General features: G+C 37.8%; 1 protein-coding gene and 1 non-coding gene across 2 annotated transcripts in view; both read right to left on the bottom strand.

Annotated features, from left to right (window-relative positions):
- Positions 1 to 5,602: 5,602 nt before the first annotated feature.
- The window catches only part of LOC114084487 (cyclin-dependent kinase 12), a 61,914-nt gene continuing 43,414 nt past the window's right edge, over positions 5,603 to 24,102 (bottom strand). Inside the window, 6 exon segments of the mRNA XM_071603845.1 lie at positions 5,603 to 9,517; positions 14,048 to 14,500; positions 15,808 to 16,019; positions 17,979 to 18,110; positions 18,556 to 18,672; positions 21,089 to 21,166. Coding sequence (XP_071459946.1) covers positions 8,832 to 9,517; positions 14,048 to 14,500; positions 15,808 to 16,019; positions 17,979 to 18,110; positions 18,556 to 18,672; positions 21,089 to 21,166 — 1,678 coding nt within the window. The 3' untranslated portion in view covers positions 5,603 to 8,831.
- On the bottom strand, positions 17,402 to 17,503 carry LOC114084488 (U6 spliceosomal RNA). The gene has a single exon (XR_003581324.1). It is a non-coding gene; the product is annotated as a U6 spliceosomal RNA (small nuclear RNA).

The following is a 24,102-nucleotide window of genomic DNA, read 5'->3' as shown; positions in this document are numbered from 1 at the left end:
CCCCTTTCCTAGTCTACTGTAGGCTTTACTGCCTCAGGTATGGGCAATAACAACAATATTCTACAGAACTCTGCAGTTGCAAAGTCCTTGGAATAATTTTTCATCTCATCATGCTCACTTCTGTTACTGCTTACCAAACCAAATTTCAACTCCTCATACAGAGGGACTGGGACATTTGCCTAGCATGTATCAGGCCCTGGATCCCCTGCACAAAACAAACAAACAACAAAAAACCCACACAGCTCCAATTCCTCAATTCAGGCCAAGAAAATTGCACCTCCAACTTCATTTCCTAACACCCTTTCCTGTACCATCCTAGGTCAATTCATGTCCCTCTGCCCAAAATACATTTCCATAAGTCTCCTCCCTCTGTTCACCTTTCTCTCACTTTCAAAGAATTTTTTCTTATTAACGCCACTTTTTCTAATTATTTGATTTGGCTTCCTCTTTGTTAGTATACTCTTACTTTATAACTTGACTTAATATGCTAACTTAAAAATATAGATTCCCCACTCCTGTCCCAGGCATAAGACTCATCTCTCATACTAGGCTCAGAAGCTTCCTAAAAGTGAGACCTCCCTTCAACCTCCTCCCACCCCTAGATGTACTTACTCAAGACATAACTCTGCTAATGATATTACCCCTCCCCACTGAAGCAGTCTCCATGGTATAACTCTTGGGATATTATACCAAACAACTAAGAGGAATGCAATCTAAATCTGTCTGTTTTCAGACTCCCACCTGCCCCAAAATTAACACTTTTCAAAATCACAAATTCAATTTCATGACTTCAAAATGTTATAAACAAAAATCGGGGGGAAAAAAGCACAGTCACCAAATGAATTTATTTCCTTGATTCATAGTGTATAAACACTATTTTCCACTATTTTCTCTGAGGACGCCTTAGGATTAGAAGCCTTATTTTGTTCTCTAAGATTAAATCCTATATTCTTGGGTCATGACTTGACTTTCTAGAATGAAAATCAATCTCAGTGCCAAAAGTAATCTTGCTCCCTATCACACCTGCCTCTGATTCATTGTATAGTCTCTAGGAATGGAGAAGTTATTTACCTTTCAATTGTCTGGTTCCTTAGATTAACCTCAATCTCAAATGCTGATTCTTCATTTCCTCTAGGTTAGTCCTGTGTGGTTAGAAAGGAAAAAGTGGTCTACCACTTCCCTTTATCTCCTACATATTGCTCAGGACAATAAGAGGGATGGATGTCTTTTCTTTCCAGCCCTTGGTCTCAAGGTGCCTAAGAACCAAGACAGTAATTTACTAAGTAAAGCCCTTCAAATATCCAATCAATGCCCACACACTCACTACTGTTTTCTCCTACTTTAAGCCTATAGATACCTGTAAGAACCCATAGTGGCAAGAGACACACCATTCCTGTCTTCCTCCTCCCCAAAGCCAAAAAGAAGAGACAGTGAGACAGGAGCTTGACACATGGTAATACTTAAGGTTAGTTCCCCTTTTCTTCCTTCTTTCTCCCAACACCAGTTTCTCCACCTTTCTAAACTTTTTTTACTGGCCAAAGATGGCATTGAACTAAACAAACTAATGTCCTTTTGTAGCACAAACATTCTGGAACTCCAGTTCACAAATTCTGGTTTGTCTGCTCTTCTATGCACTGCCCTCATTCATCTAAAATAAGGGAAGAGGAATAACATTAGTTTCTAGATTGACATAAAATACATAAATCTACTTGGAGAGTTTTAAAACTTGAAAAACACAATTTTATCATGTTCTTTCCTTCTTACTCCTTATCCTCTTCAACTATGTAGCTAACAGTGCTACACAAATGTATCATAAGTTATTTGCTTAATATTGTTTACATTCTCTAGCCTCTGTAGAAAAAATGTCTTCAAATTATGGCCCAGCTTAAGGGTTCTAAGCCCATCCTCTAACCCTAAAGGTAATACTCCTGTGAATCAAGGGAAACTCTTTACTCACAGAGATGCCTTAATGGAACCTCACTGGAGTAAACTGTGAACCTCTAGAGCAATCATCCCCTAAATTTCACTAGCCCAACCATAATTTTTCTTTCCATCTCATATTCCTCTCTCTTTCTGCAACCTGGCTACCAAATTGCTCTAATTCTCCCTTCTTACCCTTATTTCTACCTCCTTATATGGCTTTATTTTATGTGACCTTGATCCTCTAAAAGAAATCACAAATATTGGTGCAAAGTCAATCTCAGAAGTTCCTGAATTAATCAGAGACCAGGCTCCTAAACTTTCTAAAAGCTTTAAAACTTATCCTGTTTTTCTCCAGGCAGGAAAGCATTTAAAATTGCATTAGCATGGTACAGTTAGTTTTTTTTGTCCACAAGGTGATCCTTACATCAAGGGTGTTGCTCATCAAGTATAGTTGAAATTCTAAGACACAGGATGGAGAGACAACCCCATCAGATAGCCCCCTCAGGTAGAGAAAAGACACCCTCCAAGATCCAGGCTTTGTTCTTCACTTAGCTTGCATCACTACATTGTAATCTTTTTAAAGGCTTCTTCATGCTGCCCTCCCTCAAGGAGGCATAAAATAGCCCTTATTCCTTTGGAACTATCAACACTCTCTTTAGTTTACAACTATGCCAGAGCAAGACATCAAAAATCTACTTCTAGATCCTAGGGAACCTATATCTAAATGAACTTATTTTATGGCTATATCTTCTCATGCTTCTCTAGAGAAGCATGCTGTAAAGCTAAGGACTGTATGATGAGAAGCCTTCACCAATAATTATCCTTCTAGAGGGTATTAAGGACTAACATCACATTAGCCTCTTTATTGCAAACTTGGACGACTAATTTTTGAAATAAGAGATATGAGAGCCATCCAGTGGTCAAAACATTTTGGCATCCAAGTGATTAATCACCGGGGGCGGGGGGGAGGACAACCCTGCAAGCCTTATCTACGTTTTCTTGGATACCAGAACTCTTTTTTGACCAAGCTTTACTTCCCACAGACACCATCTGCAACTGAACTTAGAAATGTTACAAGCAGAAGCAACAATTTCAGGATAAGGGAGAAGAGGATGAAGAAGTGAAGGTTCAAAGAGGGGAAGCAGGAAAACTGAAAGGACTCTCTGGCTTCCATGACCAGAAAAACAATCTCCTTTGCCCGACATAACATGAATTAAAAGTTCCTTTCATAGCTCTTGGCAATAAGAACATATGGTTATTTTGCTTTTGTACCTCCTACCCCATAAGTTGAGGATCTGAATAGACCTTTGTCTTCTGAATCACCTCTAAAGGCATTTCAAAATGATGAAACAAGCGCAGCGGCAAACTCCTATAATCCTGGGTACTCAGGAGGCTGAGATAGGAAGATAGCCCGTTTGAGGCCAGCCGGGACAACTTAGCAAGAACTTGTCTCAAAAAAAAAAAAAAAAAAAAAGAAAAAGAAAAAAGGAGAGCTGAGCATGTAGCTCAGTGGTAGAGCACCTGAGTTCAATCCCCAGTATCATCAAAAAGCCAAAAGCCAAAACCAAAACTGAGACAACTATAATTAAATACCCAGCTGGGTTAAGTAATCAATACCTATGGTAGCTGTTCATCACTCTAGTTGGATGGTGAGTAGAAAGAAAACAAGAAGAAAAAAAAAAAAAGAAGTGGGTGAATAGGTGAGAAACAGCCACCTACAGTGAGAAGTGGTAGAGTACCCCAATGACTCCTTCAGGTGTCATACTCCCGTAGTCTTCCAACCCTGGCTGAAGTAATCTCCGATTTAAGAGTGTTCACAAGGCAGTTGAAACACTAGAGGGATTCCTACAGATGAGAAATGCCATACACAGGATAATGAAATCTTCCAAAGTGTCCAGGAATGCTCACCTTGCCTCTCAGAAAAACAGAACACTTGGCAGTCCCTCTCCCTTGGAATGGTAGAGTATTTCCTCATTGAGGAATTCCCCATTCCATTCCACTCAGCCCTTGAAAATGATTATGCTGTGAAGTCACTCAAAAGCTAAAAAAGAGCCAAGTTATAGAGTAATCTTTAATAATAAAAACAAAAATTCCAGTTTAGCATCACTGTTAACTTCTTTGAGGCCCTGGCTTTATCATACTAAGGATGCTTGTCTGGGAGAATTGTGCCTAAGAAACTGAGATACTGAAAAGTATGGTTTCCTAATCAGAAATGACTTTGAGTATGATAAAGAAAATGTCCAGGATAGTTAGGATCAATTTTTAGGCACAGATTTGAAAAGAGAGCCACTGCTATAAAGTGGGAACAATACGAGTTCACATCCCTAGTCACGAACTTGTAACTTTATATATATATGACATAAAACTGGGCTGGGGCTGTAGCTCAGTGGCAGAGCGCTTGCCTAGCATGTGTGAGGGTTGATCCTTAACACCACATAAACAAATAAAATAAAGACATTCTGTCCATCTACAACTACAAAGAAAAAAAAAAAACATGTAAAACTAATTCTTTTTCTCTGGAGACTAAACAGAACACCTAATTCCAGAAACAGGAACAATCTGAGCTCTCCAATCTCCTGGGTAAAGAGGACATGACTTAGTCCAAAGGCAAGGCAACACCAAAAACTGAAGATTCGAAAACAGGCTGGCAACCCATATCATCGGCTATTTTTAATTTCAACTTGCTCCTAACTCCCCTTGTTCTAGGGTGTTCCTTGACCTTGTACAACTTGCTCACCCCACTTACAACTTCCAGATACTCATCCTCCCTAATCCTTTCTCTTGATGAATTCTATCTGCTGGCTACCTACTTGTCATAACTAGCAGGATTGTAGCACAGGAGAAAATTTATCCTCAGTCTTCTAAACCATTAAAGGGAAAGGAAAATAATTCTCTCTTCAGGTGGAGATAGGAAAAATCTTACAAATAGAATTGCTTTTTGGTATTGGGGATTGAACCCAGGGACACTTAACCACTGAGCCACATCCCATCCCTTCTTTTGAGACAGGGTCTTGCTAAGTTGCTTAGGGTCTAAGTTGCTCAGGATGGCCTCACTTGAGATCCTCCTGCCTCAGCCTCCCGAGTTGCTAGGATTACAGGCATGAGCCACTTGGTTTTTGAAATAATAGGGACTTTAACCTTTAAACAACATTGATTCACTTTCTGGATTGGCAGGCATTGGGAAATCTCTGGGTATACTAATGCCCATGCTGACCCTGCTCTATAACATTGTGGGAACTGGGTTTGGGTGGGATGGTGGAGAGCCTGGTTTAAGAGATTATTCTTTGGATCTAAACAGCTTCTTACCAACTTCCCTCGATGACTATTGAGCTCAAACCCACTTACCTCTCCTGTCAGGAGGAGTCAGGGTACATGAAGCTCAACTCTTTTGATGGCTGGGTGCCACCAATATTTGTGTAACTGTTTAGTTCTATTTTTTTTATAAGTCAGGCCTTATGGATTTCCCTATTTATTTTTTTTATTCTCTAGTTTCTAGTCTAGTGTTTTCAAGCACCTCTTCAAAAACTCTGAGAAAGTTTTTTGGTAGCTTATGAAATCAATAGTGTTTTTGAGACAGAGAACCTCTAAGATAAAGTGGAGGTAAAAATGTCTTTTATACACAATTAGATATGCTCAGAAGGTACAGAAATTAGAAGTAAATGCAATGGAGCAAAAGTGGTATAGTAACAGGAAATATTTAATTTTCCAATCTCCACTTTCCATTTTTATAAACTGAAAGAAAAAAATTTAATATATTACAAAATATCTGTACATAGACAAGGTACACCCGATGGGGGGCAAAAACAAGAGAGAGGAATACAGTGTCAGGAACCTATAAATCAGGGAGAATGAGGTGGCAACTGACACTTTACTGATGCAGCATTCTCTCTCAAAACCTGCTGGTAACCATTTAGCACTGTAACTATATATGCATATTATATATACACACACACATACAAGTGGTTGGGTGATGTCTATGGCATAAGCTAACAGAAGTCCTACTTACAGATTTGTGCTAACTGCCCTGGCTTTAAACATTTAGATCTGATGATGTTTTCAAATCCTTATGTTTCCTATGGACAGTTGAAGAAAAAACTAAAGCAACTGGGTCAAGCAAATTTGTTTTCAAAATCATGGTCATACCAGTTTTGCCTCTCATTCACGAACAGAATCAGATTTCTCATCTGTTCAAAATAATGTATTTAATAGACTTAATATCTTCCACGGTACAATAGTTAAGACAAAACCAAAACCACTTTTGAATGGAATTAATCGGATTTGTAACTTTCCAATAGTCAAGTTGAAATTCAGCCAAACCTTTACTTCCATCATGTTTATAGATAAAATAAGCTGAAAAATTACGAAATACCTTTTCTTCCTTCACACAGATTTCCAGGATATTTAAGTGAGATCTTTTCCCCCTCTGCTTTCAGAAATAGTCAAAACTTCCCAAACTTTTTTTTTCCCTCCATTTTAAAGGTCAGACTCCCAAAATGGGGGTGGGGGTGAGATGGGACCATACATACACATACATTCACACACATACACCCACCCCCTTCCCTAGCAGGGATGGGGGAATGGAAGCTTAAGTATATTATTCAGAATATTTGGCATAATTAAAAATAAGGAGTGGGAGAGGGGAGGGAAAAACATTATTGGTGACTGCTGATAACCAAAATACAATGAAAAATATACTTTTATTCATATTCAATGGGAAAACAATTCTGTTTTCACTGAACAGATACTTTAAAAAGTATCCCAGGCTCAGCTTCTTTAATCAAAAACAGGGGAGGGGTGACCAATACCTCAAATTCAAATATTCTAAAATACAAATGCCCATGTCTGAAGACTAAGAAGTCAACAGACAGAAGGTTTAGATGAATTTTTAATGCAATTTACTGATAGTATATCAGTGTGCCTAGCAAATCTAATTTGACACACTGGTATAAACGCCACTAAACCAAAAAGGCTAGAAGGTTCTCTTATTAATCAATGTTTGGCCCTGAGGGCAAGGCCAGACCAAAAACCAGAGAATAATAAACAAATACACACACCAACATCTATCTTTTCAGTAACAGGAGGAAATAATCTTCATGTAAGTATCTGAAGAGGGTTCTTTTTTCATTTCTTTAAAGTTTTTTAAATTAATGCACCTTTCTGTCATAAGTAGATTTTATTTTTTAATATAAGAACTTGGCATTGAAACATGAAACTTCACTTGAGCTTTAAACTATTCTCCAAGATTCGAAAGAATGTTTGCCTTTTCTTTGTAAAAAGGGACTAACCTATATTTCACGAAGGTCTAAGTCTGTGCAGATAAATTATATGACATGTATCTGTTTTTAAAACACTCCATATGCTGGTACTCTTAGAAATGGAAGCCAGAATGAGATGCCTCCCAAGTTATCCAACCCTGAGAGTTTTTTTCTTCCATTTCCTGTTTATATGATAAGGCAAAATTATTGCCAGGAAGTTACATTTTAACCTTTTTACCAAAACCAAAACCAAAATCAAATCTCTCTGGAAGAAAATCCCTAAATAATTGGAAGGATATACATGCTGGGATGTGTACATGTCAATACTGTTTTTTTCTTTCTTTTTTTTTTTTTTCACGATATGTTGTTTTTAAATTATTTTTTAAAAAAGGTATCAGGTGTTGATGTATCTTCAAAAAAATACCACCCTAAACTAGGTTACATTTCCATGTATTTTCAGGGCTTTTTCCCCTTTTTGACAATATCACAATGCTCTGTTTGAAACTTTTTTTTTCTTTTTTGACATAAAAATATATGTGTAAACAATAAACTAACTGCTCTCATTAGCCCTCTAGGTATATGGAGGCATCATCTTTATAACCACAGCTCAGAGCAATGTCCTAGGCTATCCACATTTACAAATCAATTTCCCCATCAGAACATGTTTTTTAAAAAAAAAAAAAAAAAACCAAAACATTTTGGAATTGAAGAGTTACAGAGAACAATGTAGGAGTTTGAATTTCCTTTCCTTTATTAAAAAAAAAAAAAAAATTCCAGGTTCTTGGGCATCTCAACGATGTTTTTTCCAAACAAATGCCTCAAAAACAGAGGAGGATGGAGAAGGTAGAGAAGGAGGGGCCAGAGAGGGAGAGGTAGAGACAAGAGATGGAGGGAAAGAAACTGGGCAAGTTTACCTACTTGCCCCCAAATGCCACTTTCTACAACCTGCTTTATGTGCAGGGAAAGGGGCATATCTTTTGTCAAAGTGTAATAAACTTTAAGGATGAGTAATTTACTTGGAAAAAAGATACGGTCAAGATGCTCAATTGTGGGGGAGAGGGGTGTTCACTTAAAAGCAAAAATAGTGAGATGTGGAGAGGAAGGAAACATTTATTTAAATCAGCCAGACCACTGTTTTCCTTCTAGCAAAAGCCTAAGAACAGTTCAAATTTTGTGAACACTATTCTCTTTAAAGGGGAAAAAAATCTAAATTAAAATTCAAAAGAAAGAAACCATTTAAAAAAAAAAAAAATCCAACCAACCAAAAATCCCAAAACTTTAAAAACCAAAGAGAGCCTCTCCTGAGCCATCTCAAAACAAACTGTTCTCTCTTCTGCTCAAGAAATGCAGGCAATAAACTAATATAACCTTGACTTTTCAATTTAATGACCCTCTCCATATTCTCTACTGTATCTCCTAGGCAGAGTTGAAGTACATGTTCTGGCTATAACCCATCCAGGGGGAACTGATGCCCACATCATTATTTGTAATTCGCCTGCTAATAGCAAGTGAGCAAGGAATACAACGGACAGCTTTGCAGTAGCCAAATGCAGATGATTACCTCACTCTGGCAAGTGATTTCATTAAAGGTTCAGAGGACTGGATGAAAAGATGGATAGGGAAGGAAACTTTCAGAACACTGAAGTTTCTGGGTTAGTAAGGAACTCCTCTCCCTCTTCCCCCTCTTGGTGGGACTCTTGTAGGTCCCCGATAGAGTTTTCCATAAGTAGAAGACTGAGTTGGGGCCCCCCAGTGAAGGCTTGCTCCTGAGCTGCTGGCCCCAGTGGTTCCTGGCCCCAGCTCCCCATAGTTTTGTAATTTGGTCTCTGCATGTACCACAGAGTTGCTGCTTCCCTCAGCCTTCAGGAATGGTTGCCCGACCACCGAGTGTAATGCTATGGGAACCCTGGCAAAACGGAGGTCCTGGTCCCCTGGGAACTGCACTGACCCTGTGCCCTGGTAACTGCTGGACTCCCCAAGGTGGCTCACAGAGCCTGAGAAGGTCCTGTTCTTCACCAGGGTCTGGACCAAGGATTCTGTCAAGGCTGGACCAGAGTTGCGTTCATCAGTGTCAGTGGCACTGAAACCTGTTTCAGGCCCATCAGTGTTTCCGTAAGTCCTGTTTGGATGGGGTCGGGTGGAGTACTCCATTGGTCTCAAGGCCTGGTGCTCATGTGGCAGGTGGCCAGGAGGCTCTGCTTCAGGCTGGGATAAAAGTTGCAGCAAGGCGGCTGTCACGGCGGGGTTCAACTCCTGGGGGGCGCTGGAAAGATCGCCTTCAACCAGAGGGGGTGGAGGTGGCGGCGGTGGAGGTCCAGGGGGTTCAGGGGGCCTCTTCTCTGGTGGAAGAATGTGAGGAGGACATGCTGTGGAAGGGTTACTTCTTTTAAACACCATCTTAAAAATCACATGTGATTATAAACACAAACACACACTCAAGCACACACTGACACACACTGCCCAACATAAACAAATATCAATACAAGTAACCAGATATATAAAGAATAAAATTTTGGGATCAGGGAATTGCAATTTATAAATAAAATCAAGTGATTAAAAGTAAAATAGATGCATTTTGGCCTAAACAGTTGGTATAAAAAGATCATGTTTCGAATGATTGTCCTGATTTTTGTCTGAGATTTCCTCCATTTCCTTCCTTAAAGAACTGTTCTAATATGTAGACTGTTGGCAGCCTCCCCATCCCTTTTTGTTGTTAGAGCAAAACATTATTGAAAATAAACCAGTAAGAAAGATTAGAGGGAACAATATACATGCTGTGGTCACATTTCTAGGACAAAATCTTGCTGTACAACAGAGACCTTGCATGGATTTGGCTAATACATTTATAAAACATTTGATGATATAAGGTTAACCTGAAATAGAACTTAAAAAATATACAGGAGAAAAGAAATAACGTGAAACTTCTCATTACCATCATGTGTAAAAATACACTTGCTTCTTCAAACTTTAGTTACCTCTCCTCAAACTCATATCCTCAAGAAAGGGATATTAATCACCACACTGCCATTCAGTTTACTATGTTACAGTTATTATGAAGACTAAAGTACTCTATCATAATTTTCTATTTTGTTTTCCTACCTTCAAGATTTTTTCCATGCTATGAAAAAAATCACTACAGCCGTGTCATGCAGAATGGGTTGCTAATAAACACCTGTTTATCCCAGAGACAGTCAAGAACTTAGTATTGATACTACACTCCATCTTTAGAAAGGTCTTTGTATTTCCTAAATCATTTCCCCAGACTTTATTTTTTCTACTGGTGTTTAAATTTGCCTAAGAAAGGCAATCATTTGTCTGATAATGAACTCCTGCCAAGGAGTTTTTTACCAGAGGAGACTGGTAAAAAATCATGTGAGTTTGAGGACATACAAAACCCTAATAAGAAGTATAGTCAGAACAGTGCCTTTGGAAAATTGGAAGTCACTCTGCTGAAGAAAAGGTTTAATGTTTTGAATATCTTCCAATGACCAATTTTTCTTTTTTCCCATGATAGCATGTTTTAAAATATCCATAAAATAATTCATTCATTATCTGAACTAGTGATATAAAGTCATTAGTCAAAAACTGTTTTTAGTTATAAGCAGATATTTTCATATTTACCTTGATTATATTTTGTAAATACAATCAGGAAACAAGTCTGCATTCCATAAGCATGCAGATGAATGCACTCTGAAAAAACTACAAAAATTTTAAGGTTGTGCAGTATTAGGATGAAGTCAGGTGCTATATGTAACATACAAGCAGGATGACCAACTGTCCCAGTTTTCTTGGGAATGAGGGGGTTTCCAATTGATTGTTAAAAATGAGGACAGAACAGGGATGAGTTGTTCACCTTATATGCAGCACCCACAGTGTTACTTGTTGACTGGCTGGTTGACTAGGTGGCAGGGGAAAATGAATCTGAGGAAAGTATTAGCCATGGGAAATCCACAAATTGGAAAGCAGATATCCTGAAAAAAGGTGGGCTAAAGGTAGTATAAGCATCCATGGTTTTAGAGCCTTTTGATGTCAACACTACATCTCTCTCCACATAAGAATATCAACAACACTTTTTTTTTTTTTGGTGGGGTAGGCAGGGGGGAGTACTGGGAATTGAACCCAGGGGCACTCTGCCTCTGAGCTACATCCCTAGACATTTTTATTTTTCTAAGTTGTTGAAGCTGACCTTGAATTTGCAATCCTCCTGCCATGGCCTATTGAGTCACTTGCTGGAATTAAGTTGTGTGCCACCATGCCAGGCAGAACCCTTTTTAAAAGTATTTTGAGACTCTACATGGACTGTAATACTGCTTTTTGTTATTGTTGTTATTTTTAAAAATTTTTTGTAGTTGAAGATAGACAGCATGCCTTTATTTTAGTTGCTTACTTTTTGTTTGTGGTGCTAAGGATCAAAACCCAGTGCCTCACACATGCTAGGCAAGTGCTCTGCCACTGAGTCACAACCCCAGCCCCCTCCCCCGCCCCCAAACGCTTTTTTTTTTTTTAATACTAAGAGCAAGCAACTTTAAAAATGCATAATTGCAAAAGTGGACAAATTTAAATTATATTTTTTCCCTATTTTTTTTGTAGTTGTAGATGGACAGAATGCCTTTATTTTACTTGTATATGATGCTAAGGATCGAATTCAGTGCCTTGCACATGCTAGGCAAGTGCTCTGCCACTGAGCCCCAGCCCTAAACTTATATTCTTTCAGCTATTCCATTTTTCATATTTAAACTTTGCCTTTTATATATAGTCTAATTGCTTCTCAATAGAACTAATTTGGAGGCTCAAATTCTTTCACATAAATAAAATGAAAATTCTATTTCAAAGTAACAAAGCACATGGATTATGAAGAACTATTTAATAAAATTCATAAAGGAATTAAAAATAAAGTACAAATTACAAATCATATTGTTCTTAAAGTGTTAATGTTGCCAATCCCTAAGAGTTCCATACTAATGGAGGGAGGTTTAAAATAAATATAAACTTCTTGACTCATTAAATTAAAACCATTACCTTTTCCCAACAAATAGATTATAAACAGTAACCAAACTGATAGGTGTCAACTTCTCTGGTTTATACAGTCTGCCCTCTGGTGGAAGTGCTAATGAACAGTGAAATGGCCAAATAAGAGGCATCTGGAGAAATAAGAACAGGGAAGACATGGTAGAGACAAACTGAATAATCAAGGGGTGACTACAATAATTATTTGTGGCATTTTTTCTACTCTATGAGATGTAAATCCAACAATTTCTGACCATAGGCCAGGTCTTAATTTTAGTTCAATTTCATCATGTGGTTGATACTTTGTTGGCTCAATTCTGGGTAAATTTCTTTCAATCATTACATTAATTTGACCTACTTTTTCAGGTCTTTTGATTTGAGCTGAATTTTAGGGGAGGTGTGGTGGGGAATTCAGAACCTGAGAGATGAGCAAAGAAGCCTGATTTTTTTTTTTTTTTGGTACAGAGATTGGACCCAGGGGCACTTAACCACTGAGTCTTATCCCCAGCCCTTTTTATCTTTTATTTAGAGTCTCACTGAATTGCTTAGGGCCTCACTAAATTGCTGAGGCTGGCTTTGAACTTGTGATCCTCCTGCCTCAGCCTCCTGAGCCGCTGTATTACAGGCATGTACCACCATGCTTGGCCCTAAGAAACCTGCTTAGTTCTAGACAGCTTTGTCCAGTTACTCCATGTCTTGGAGTCTCTTACAATTGGAATAAAAAATAAAACAAATATTTGGAATCATGACACAGTGGAAAAATGAATAAAGAAGTATGAGTACATGAGTTCTAGTTTTTGCCTCTCCCAATAATCAGCAGAGGAACCATAGGCGGATTTATTTAAACTCCCTGGAATGCAGTTTTCCTATCCGTAAAGTAAGGGATTAATTTTATTATCTTCCAGTTTTAAAAATCTTTACATATGAAAAATAGTTTATATTTTTGATCTCATTCCAGTGAAAATAAAGCATATACTTTCTGCACAATCCCATATGAAATGTGAATGCAGGACCCTAAAGTTGAAGGTTAGTATATCTCTTCAGCCCTGGTGCCTCTTCTTATTCCCCAAATCATGGGGTCTTCATGGACAGTGAAAATTTCCAAAAAGTTGAAAACACTTTCAGAAGTAAGATTTTGCAAATAGACTGTAAATCAGAATTGATTAGAGAATTTAAACTTCTTTTCCCTCTAAAAAATTGCATTTTGTGGTCATCAAAGTGTAACATTCCCTTTTTCACCCCACCCCCTCCCCTATAATGCTCACTTCCTGATCTGGGGTCCATTCCATCGTCTCTTTCAGGAACACAGATTTAAAGGAACATTTTTATATGCTATTTTTTGGGTAAAGGAAATGTATGGCATTAAATAACAATCTATTTAGAAGTATTCCCAACTTATTCTTCAGGAAATTAAAATGATATTTTATTAGGGTTTTCTTGTCTGTATCTTCCAGGTAAGACTTGTATCCAGCATCCACTCCACTAGAAGTAAAGAAGTACAAACTGATAATGGTTTGTTTGGAAGTTAGATTTTCCAGGAAAAGCTGGCCATCATACACACAGTGGTTCAAGATCCATCACTAGCTATGGTTGTGGTTTTCTTGGGAAGAACATGGGGGACTTTACTTACCTACATCCTAGGAAGTAGAAAAACAATATCTGCAAGGTGCTTTGAGAAACTTTGAAACTTAAATAAAAGAAGCTGGATAAGAAATACATCATTTGGTGCTATGTTCTCCTGTAGACTAGGTTACAGAAAAACTGAAACTGATGCCTTTGATGTGAAAAAGAAAATGTTAAAGAGATTTTTAAGAGGATCAACAGCACCTGAACTCAATGAGATTCATGACCGGTCTGTTTACCTGCTGCCTCCTCCTGTGGCATTGTGGGAGTTCTTCGGGGCCCCTGTGGCCCACTATTCTTGTCACTGTTGTTTTCCTCCAGGTTGCCTGCTGGCTCCTGGGTTTTCATCAGCTGACTCAAGAGAACTGCCAACATATTCTGCATGTCAGCTGGTGTGCTTGAAGCTTCAGGGGTTGTCTGTTCTGTTGAAGGCAGGACTATAGAAGTAGGGGGTGCCTCTTTCAAAGACTCCTCTGGGGCTATGGACTCTGAGTCTTGCTGCTGGGAAGTGGCTTCTGTCAGGGCACTGATAGACTGGTTCAGGGCTTCCAGCTGCTGTTGCATCTCTGGGTTGGAGTGGATGTTAAGCAGCTGTGCCATCTGAGGGATGCTCAGGTCAGTTTGGCTCTGTAGCAGGTTCAATAACACTGCCAATTCACTTTGATTCAGCTGCTGTGTGATGTCACCAAGGCCTGTGGGGAGAGAGTAGAGCCAGTGTAAGAGAAGACAAGGATCAATTTAAGGCAGACAAGGGCCCTCTGCCTTCTTCAATTGGCAAAGTGAACTATAATATTCAAGAAATAAAGTTTCATTTTGAAGTCTCATTTTTCATGCCTTGAACTGTCATGATATAATTTGTCATTCTTATACTTTGGCTTAAATAAACAAGGATTAACTAAAACATATCTGTATTATGCGTAAAAGTTATTTCATTTTTTTAAAATATTTATTTTTTAGGTGTAGATGGACACAACACAACGCCTTTATTTTTATGTGGTGCTGGGGATAGAACCCAGGTCCCGCCTGCACTAGGCGACCGCTCTACCGCTGAGCCACAATCCCAGACCCCTGATTTCATTTTAAGGGCTAGGGATGTGGCTCAATTGTAGAGCACTTGCCTAATACATGTGAGGCTTTGGGTTCAATCCCCAATACCAAAAACAAAAAAACAAACCAAACACACACACACACACACACACAATATCTCCCATATGTATTCTTTTTTCATCTGTTATTTCCCCTTTTTTGGCTGATACTAGAGAATTGATCTCAGGGCCTCATGCTTGCTAGGCAAGTGTTCTAACAAAGAGCTACTACATTCCCAGGCCACTTACCTATATTCTTTTCAAGATCAGTGATTTTCAACCTTTACTATATATAAGAATTACTAGGACAAATTTTTATTTTGTCAACTATTTGAGAGTATCTATTTTTAAAGCTTCCTAGATGATTCTAATGTGTAGCCAATTTGGGGTGGACAAGGGAGGGAAAGTCAATCATATACGGTTCAGAAAAATTGATGGTACTACAGGAAAACTATTTTGTTATGATAGTTCATTTTAACAGCTTTAGATATATTTAGAATGAATAACTGTCTACAGAACTAAATACATTTAGCAACTGTGATTTATTTAATATAATTAGATTCTAAGATCTTATCAAATCTAATATAGATAGGGCTCTAAATCAACATGTGTTATAAAGTCATGGATGAAACTTAAATTTTGCTTACTTAATTCACTGATTTTTATCACACATCTAAGATATAGTATTCCTTATTTCAAGAAAGGAAAATGGTGTATTATAGACTTTCTGAACCACATGTACAAAATATGGCTTATATTCTTTCCACAAATGAGAACATCAACCTCTGTCCTATTGCCTCACTGGACAAAAACTAAAAGACACAGACACACATGCTCCATACTCCTCGCATATGACCTTCAAAATCTGCCAAATGTGCTTAATAAAAGCACAAAGATCCCATTCCAGCACTGACCTATTGCATCCCCAGCCCCAGGCTCCACCTTGCTAGGAGCAGGCTGAGGTGGTGCTGGGCTACTGTTCTTCACAGGCTCAGCACTTGTCCCTGAGGTAGTTTCTTTCCGAGAGGCTTTGGATGGAGGTGGCTCTTCTACCACAACACCACTTTGTCGTTGCCGTCGCCGTTTCTTACTCCACAATTCATGGCAATCCTGCCAGTGAGGGAGGCTGGAAAAAGACAAAGCAAAGGGGAATGCAGTAGTGAGCGAATAGAGGAATAAAGATTGAACTGGGAAAGCATGGGAAGTGGGAAGAACAAGGAAACATGAAAATTAGTGATAGTAGCAACATATAAAGAACCATGGCAGATGACAATCTGGGGAAATAAAAGTCCAAAAGCCCAAAAGATTTTATATAGTGGGAAATAAGGATCTTGCTAATACTAGGGATACACCTGATATATAAATTTTCATGTTCTAGTCAAATATTGCTCTTCCTTGATATAACAGGTCAAGTTTCAGCTGGGAATAAAAGGACAGAGATTACTGGCTTGCTAATACTTACAAGTCTAAGAAAGGTGGTGATTTAAATCTTGGAACCATATAAATACATGACGATTAAATTATTCTGTGTAAAATGAATTTGTTATTTGGTCTGTGAGAACCAACGACTGGTTCCTTCCTCTTCCTGTTCACTAAATTTCCATAACTACATATTTTTCATATGTAGCGTTTAATACTATGTATTAATTGATGTTATTTCCAGACTTCCCATACTCAAAAATGCAAACATTACAAGTATATTAAATCATCTTACTACAAAATCCCTATAATAGGAGTTCCCAAATTTCAGTAAGCAGCTTAGGAATTTCAAGTCACATTCAGTGTACTGAAATTCTAGTCCCACAGATGAATCTGGACATTTCTTTAGAACAATCGGATTTATATACTACCTACTCATGTACTGAAATCTTACCCACTTCAGTGAGACATTCTTTGCCAGGCATGGTATGCACACCTGTAATCCCAGCTGCTTGGGAGGCTAAGACAGGAGGATTGTGAGTTCAACACCAGCCTCAGCAAAAAGCGAGGCACTAAACAATTCAGTGTAGACCCTGTCTCTAAATAAAATAGAAAAAAAGGTCTGGGGATGTGGCTCAGTGGTCAAGTGCCCCTGAGTTCAATTGCCAGTGGGTGGGGGGGTAAAAAAAAAAAATCTGATACAAAAGCTATAATACTGTTAGTGATAAATCAGAGATAAAAGATTTCTTCTGTCTGTAATACCAGGGCCTCACATATACAACAGAAGTACTCTACCCCTGAGCTATATCCCCAAGCCTAATAATAAGATTTTTTTATGTGCCAGAATGTGGGGGATGAGTGCAAAATCCCTGGAAATCCTACAAAATATAGGAAGTTCATAGGATTATGATGAAAGAGAGATTCAAAGACATCATTTTTTTTAAGTCACTATTCAGTGACCTAACAGTGATGCAAACTATTTGAAATTAGGACTATTCTTACAAATATGAGAAATACATGGTCCCCACAGATACAGGTGATTCCAGAAGATAAAATGGTCAAGAACAAAACTAAAATAAATACTTTTAAAAAAATACAGAATGCTTCATGAATTTGCATGTCATCTTTGTGCAGGGGCCATGCTAATCTGTTTCATTCCAATTTTAGTATATGTGCTGCCAAAGCAAGCACTAGAAATACTTTCAAAGAGGTTGTATAGGGCAATATGCTAAGAATCTAGAGACAAAAAGATTCTTGAGAGTCAAATCTAGAGCAAATATTATAACTAAACCTTTTTTGTTTGTTTTGGCTTTTAGTACTAGGAATTGAACCCTGTGCACTTTACCACTGAGTGACATCTCCAATCCTTTTTATTTTGAGACAGGGTCTTGCTAAGTTCCTTGAATTTATGATCCTTCTGCTTTAGCCTCCCAAGAAGCTGGGATTACTGGCGTGTGATACCATGCCCAGCTCTATTCACTGTTTAAAATAACAAAACTATCTTCCTTATTAACCATATTAACTTCCTTATTAACTCAAGGAAATCTCTACATGTGAAACTTAGCCATTTGCAGTTCTTTTTTAAAAAAAAACCTATTATCTTGAGTTTCTCATCTCCTGAGGGTTAGGGGAGGCATAGGGTCACTGCATAGCCACCAGTACTTACTCCGGAGGAGCCATTTTGCTGAGCTCAACATCTTTAAGGAAGTCACTCTGTAGGGTCTGTTCGGCTGTGCAACGCTTGCTAGGATCTAGTGTCAGCATGTGGTCCAATAAATCAAGTGCTGCTGAAGGAATGCTATGGAAAGAAAAAAAGAAAAGGTTAAGTTTGCAATGATCCCATTGTTCTCAAATTTTTTGTTAAAAGGTCTCTGAATTTCCAGCTTCATGTCAAACTGAGGAAAGGGAGCTAGAAGTTGGCTAACGCAAGCAAATGGATTTGCTCTCACACAGGATTTAAGAAATGCTACAATCCAGGTAAAAAACACATGACAATAATGTCTTTCTCTCATTTCCTTAAAGATCAAAAGAACTATGAAGAAATTTATATAATTATTCAAAACAAAATGGTCTTCTATAGTCAAATTAGAAAAGAATGAGGGCTATGATAAAACTAGCATACTGTTTAAAAATAAAATGTTTTGTCAGAGTAAACTGAGACAATGATAACTCCCGTAGCCAGGAAAAGGCAGTCTTAACACAAGCCAAACCTAAACTGAGATGCACATTTTTGCCAAACTCACAAAGAAAATTCTTCTCGCAAACGCCTTCTATATTGCTTCTTCGGTTTCATAGTGTTGAAGTAGGGTAGTTTGATAACATCAGGCCATACAGCTGGACAAGGGCTACCACAGAGACGGCTGAAAAGGAAACAAAAAGAAAGTGCAAAGAAATAAGTCAACATCAGGTATTCTTGAGTTCTACAAGCAGAAATTATTACCTTCTGAAGTTTGGAAATTTTGCTTATCATATAGGGTATGCAGAAAGGTAAAATATGACCTTGCTGCTTTAAGGATAGAAAGAACTGATTATATCACAATAAGAGAAAATAATGGCATAATAATCCAAAATAATCCACACATTTGGTTTAAAAAAAAAAAAAAAATTTCCAGTACTGGGAATTGAATACAAGGGTGCTTTACCACTGAACCACATCTCCAATTCCAATTCTCTCTCTCTCTCTCTCTCTCTCTCTCTCTCTCTCTCTCTCTCTCTCTCTCTCTCTCTCTCTCTTTTCAGTGATGGTACTAGGAATTGAACCCAGGGCCTAAGGGCCTAGGCATGCCAGGCAAGCACAACTACCTCTGAGACACATTCCCAGCTATTCCTTTTTTCATTTTATATTTTAAGACAAGGACTTGCTAAATTGCTGAGGCTGGCCTTAAACATGAAATCCTTCTGCCTCAGCCTCCCAAGTCACTGAAATCACAGGTGTGACACTGTACCCAGCATAAAACATGTTTTTAATCCCCGACACAATTTTCATTACCAATTTTGTTCTATTCGGTTAATATTAAGTTCATATACTACAAAAGATTTAGTCTTATATTGTCCCTACAGAGAAAAGAAGAGAACAGAGCATACAAGTGGAAATTTTGATAGGTAATTGGGAGTTTATTATGTAATAATACGAGTTATATATTACCTTTAAAATGTCTAGTGTAATTTAAAATTTGCCTGCTGAATTCCTCCTTTCAATTTTATTGGGGGAGGAGAGGCCCAAATTTCATTCTAACTCCAGGACTTCCCTAAATTTTCTATTATAGGTTCAATTTTCAAACTATCTGTTTATATGCCATAAACATTACTAAACGGAGGTTTTTGAAGGCAGGGACCTGATTTATCTGAGTCTTAAAGTTTAACAGAAAAGCAATCAACTGAATAACAGGCTTTTCTGGGCTGGGATTGTGGTTCAGTGGTAGAGAGCCCACCTAGCACGGGAGGGAGCCGGGTTCAATCCTTAGCACCATATAAAAAATAAAGGCATTGTGTTGTGTCCATCTACACCAAAAAAATAAATTAATTAATTAAAAAAAAAAAAAAGAGTAACATGCTTTTCTTTTTTTCATACTAGGTATTGAACCCAAGGCCTTGCACATGGTTAGCACATGCTCTATCACTGAATCACCCCCCAGCCCCATAAATTTAATTTAATTTTTTATTTTTTTTTTTAAAGAGAGAATTTTTTTAATATTTATTTTTTAGTTTTCGGCGGACACAACATCTTTGTTTGTATATGGTGCTGAGGATCGAACCCGGGCCGCACGCATGCCAGGCGAGTGCACTACTGCTTGAGCCACGTCCCTAGCCCAAACTTAATTTTAATTTAACCTAAGAATCAAACAAACAAACATCCTGAAAACAGCATGCTTTTCTTTTTTCTTTTTTGGTTTGAGATGAAGTCTCACTATGTTGCCTGGAATGGCCCTGAACTCCTAGGATCAAGAGATCCTCCCATCTCAACCTCCTGAAAGATTGGGGCTATAGGTGCCCGTGTTAAAGCAAAATATACAAAATAAGCTGGAACTAGTGGTGCACACCTGTAATCCTTTCAACTTTGGAGGTTGAGGTAGGAGGATCACAAGTTTGGGACCAGCCTCAGTAACTCGGTGAGGTTCTTTAGTGAGAACTTGACTCAAAATAAAAAATAATTAAAAAGGGTTGGAGATTTAGCACAGTGGTAACGCACCTTTAGGTTCAATATCCAGTACCCTCCCAATCAAAAAAAGAAAGAAAAGAAAAATTATGCAAGTTAAGACTTTAAAAAATTAAATGGAGGGTTCTAGGGATGTAGCTCAGTAGTAGAGTGCATGCGAAGCATGCACTAAGCATGCACAAAGCCCTAGGTTCAATGCCCAGCACCATAAAACAAAATATAGTTTCAATATATATTTTCTACAATGAAATATAGTTTATTTAAAAAAAAAAAAAAAAAATATATATATATATATATATATATATATATATATATATATATATATATATATTTTAGTTGTAGATGGACACAATACCTTTATTTTATTTATTTTTATGTGGTGCCAGGAATCAAACCCAGTGCATTACACATGCTAGGCAAGCACTCTACCACTGAACTACAACCCCGGCGCAAAATATAGCTTCTTTTCATACTCAGCCTAGAACAAAATATAAAGTAAATCTAACTGAGCAAAGAGAAAACTTGTACAATCATTTAGTAGAATGACTGGAAAGTGTTAGAAATTAGAGGATTACATTACCTATCACACCCGGTACATAATAGCACATGCACAGCTGTACCTGATCAGTTCTAGCTGAGCTAGTTCCAGATTGGCTTGAAATATAGGCTTCTTTGTGAACAGCTCCCCAAGGATGCACCTAGAAAGAGTAAAACTGAGAGGTCAGGAGAGAAATCCCTGGAGCCTATTTAAAGTTGTCTCAATAAACTTTTATAGTATCAGGCTACATCCAATATACTGTGTTGTAAATTAGCCTAGAACTTCAGTGTTTGTTTCCTAAAATAAATAAATAAATAAATTCTTGCCATAATTTGCCAGCACATCAAACTTCCACTTGTAAAGGACAGCTCTAAGCACAGAAGAGTCTTTATTCCTACTATGGCACTGTAAATTATGAAAATAACTAAAGATAATTTTACAAGGATGCTCAGCAGTTTCTAAAAGGGAAGTTAGTTTGTGTCATTAATCTGCTCTGTAGAATATATACTATACTACAGCCCTCTTGGCACTGAATTTGCAAAAAAAAAAAAAAAAAATTATCAGCCAGAATCAGTTCTAATATGATTTTCAAATAAATTATGCTTATACAAATACTTTGTCATTTTGAACAGGACATTCAAAACCATATGAATATATTTACACAGTCTCAAAGCATCTCCCTAAAAATTCCTTTATTAACTATAAGAATAAAACCAATAGTCTGGGGTTGTGGCGCAGAGGTAGAGTGCTCACCTAGCACGCATGAGGCACTGGGTTGGATCCTCAGCACCATATAAAAATAAAAATAAAAAAATAAAGATATTGTGTCCACCTATAACTAAAAAATAAATATATTTTTTAAATATTATTTTTAAGGGGCTGGGGTTGTGGCTCAGTGGTAAAGTGCTCACCTAGTGTGCATGAGGCACTGGGTTTGATCCTCAGCACCACATAAAAATAAAATATATTATGTTCACCTATAACTAAAAAAATTTTAAAAAAATCTTTTTTAGTTGCAGTTGGACACAACGCCTTTATTTTATTTATTTATTTATTTATATGTGGTGCTGAGGATTGAACTAGGGCCTCGCACATGCTAGAAGAGCGCTCTACCACTGGGCTACAACCCTCGCCCAAAAAATTAAATTTTTTTTTAAAAAGAATAAAACCAGTAAGTTTAGTGGGGGGCAAAAACAACAACTTAACCAAATGACAAAAATTAATATCAATACTAAAGGGCAAACAAAATCCATGTAAGTACACACATGATACTCTGAGAGAAATACAACAGTGCTTAAGGCCAGGCAAAGTAGTACACACCTATAATCCCAGGGACTTGGGAGGCTGAGGCAATCTCAGCAATTTAGCTAGACCCTAAGCAACTTAGTGAGACTCAAGATAGAATAAAAATAAAAAATTTTTTAAAAAGGGGGCTCAAAGCGCCCCAGGGAAAATTGCTTATGAAATATTCCATTCAAAAATGCATAATCTGGGGCTGGGGTTGTGGCTCAGTGGTAGAGCGCTTGCCTAGCATGTGCGAGGCACTGGGTTCGATTCTTAACACCACATATAAATAAATGAACAAAATAAAGATCCATAATCATCTAAAAAAATATTTTTAAAAAAATACGTAACCTGCTAGGCATGGAGGCATACACCTGTAATCCGAGCAGCTCAGGAGTCTGAGGCAGGGGGATCCTGAGTTCAATGCCAGCATCAGCAATTTAGGAAGGCACTAGGCAACTCGGTGAGACCCTGTCTCTAATAAAAATAGGGCTAGGGATGTGGCTCATGATCGAGTGTCTATGAGTTCAACCTCCAGTAATCCCCCACCCCCACAAAAAACATACCCTGGACTGGGGAAGTAACTAAGCGATAGGGGCTTGCCTGCCATGTTTGAGGCCCTGGGTTCAATTCCCAGCACTGGAGGGAAAAAAAAGATGTGTAACCTGAATCTACATGGTAGAAAATTTATATTCACCTATAATGCAAATGCGAGAAGGATCACTTAGGCCCATGAATTTGAGACCAGTCTGAACAACACAGCAAAATTCCATTTAAATAAATAAATAATAAGACAACTAAGAATAATAATGATCTTGGATTGGCATATTCACTTTCCCTCAGGTGCTAGGGATTAAACCCAGAGCCTCAATCTTGACAGGTGAGCACTCTTATATCACCAAGCTAATCACCAGCCCTCATGATCCTGGACAGGACCTGAATTGGGGGTATTGTTACTAGGACATTACTTATGGTACTAATAAAAACTGAAATATGAAATGTACAGTATTAAATAAAAATATTTTATCACTATACTATGGTTATATAAGAGGTTCATTTGTTTTTAAGGGCTATATATTAAATATTAAAGAGGGAAAAGGCATGATATATGCAACTTCCTTCAAACAAGTCTGGAAAAAATATGATAAAAACATAAACTTTTTTTTAATATTTATTTTTTAGGTGTAGATGGACACAACACAATGCCTTTTATTTTTATGTGGTGCTGAGGATCGAACCCGGGTCCTGCCCATGCTAGGCAAGTGCTCTACCGCTGAACCACAATCCCAGCATAAACATTTTTTATTTTATGTATATATGTGTTATATATATGTGTGTGCCAATGTGGCAAGATGTTAAAAATTAGTCATTCTAGTCAGGCTTGGTCATACATATTTATAATCCCAGCCACTTAGAAAGATGAGGCAGAAGAATCACTTGATCCCTTGAACCTTGAACCTGGACAACAAGGTAAGTCTCTGTCTCAAAAACAAATAGCCATCAAGGAAGCTCAGGCCTGTAATTTCAATGACTTGGAAGGCAGGAGGATCACAAGTTTGAGACCAGCCTCAGCAACTTAGTGAGACCATGTCTCAAAATAAAAAAAATTTAAAAGGACTGGGGATAAAGACCAGTAATACAGCAACCCTGGGTTAGATCCTAGAACCCAAACAAACATAACAACAAAACTACTGACACTAATAAGAATGAACCTCAATTTATGTTGAATAAAAAATGTCCTGGGCGAGGTAAATATATTATATGATTCCACTTACATAAAACTTTTAGAAAAACAAAATAGTGGTTTTCCTG

This window comes from Marmota flaviventris, chromosome 17 (genome assembly GCF_047511675.1).
Source record: "Marmota flaviventris isolate mMarFla1 chromosome 17, mMarFla1.hap1, whole genome shotgun sequence".
NCBI classification, from domain to species: Eukaryota; Metazoa; Chordata; class Mammalia; order Rodentia; family Sciuridae; genus Marmota; species Marmota flaviventris.
This window is presented reverse-complemented; position numbering and strand designations above follow the sequence as displayed.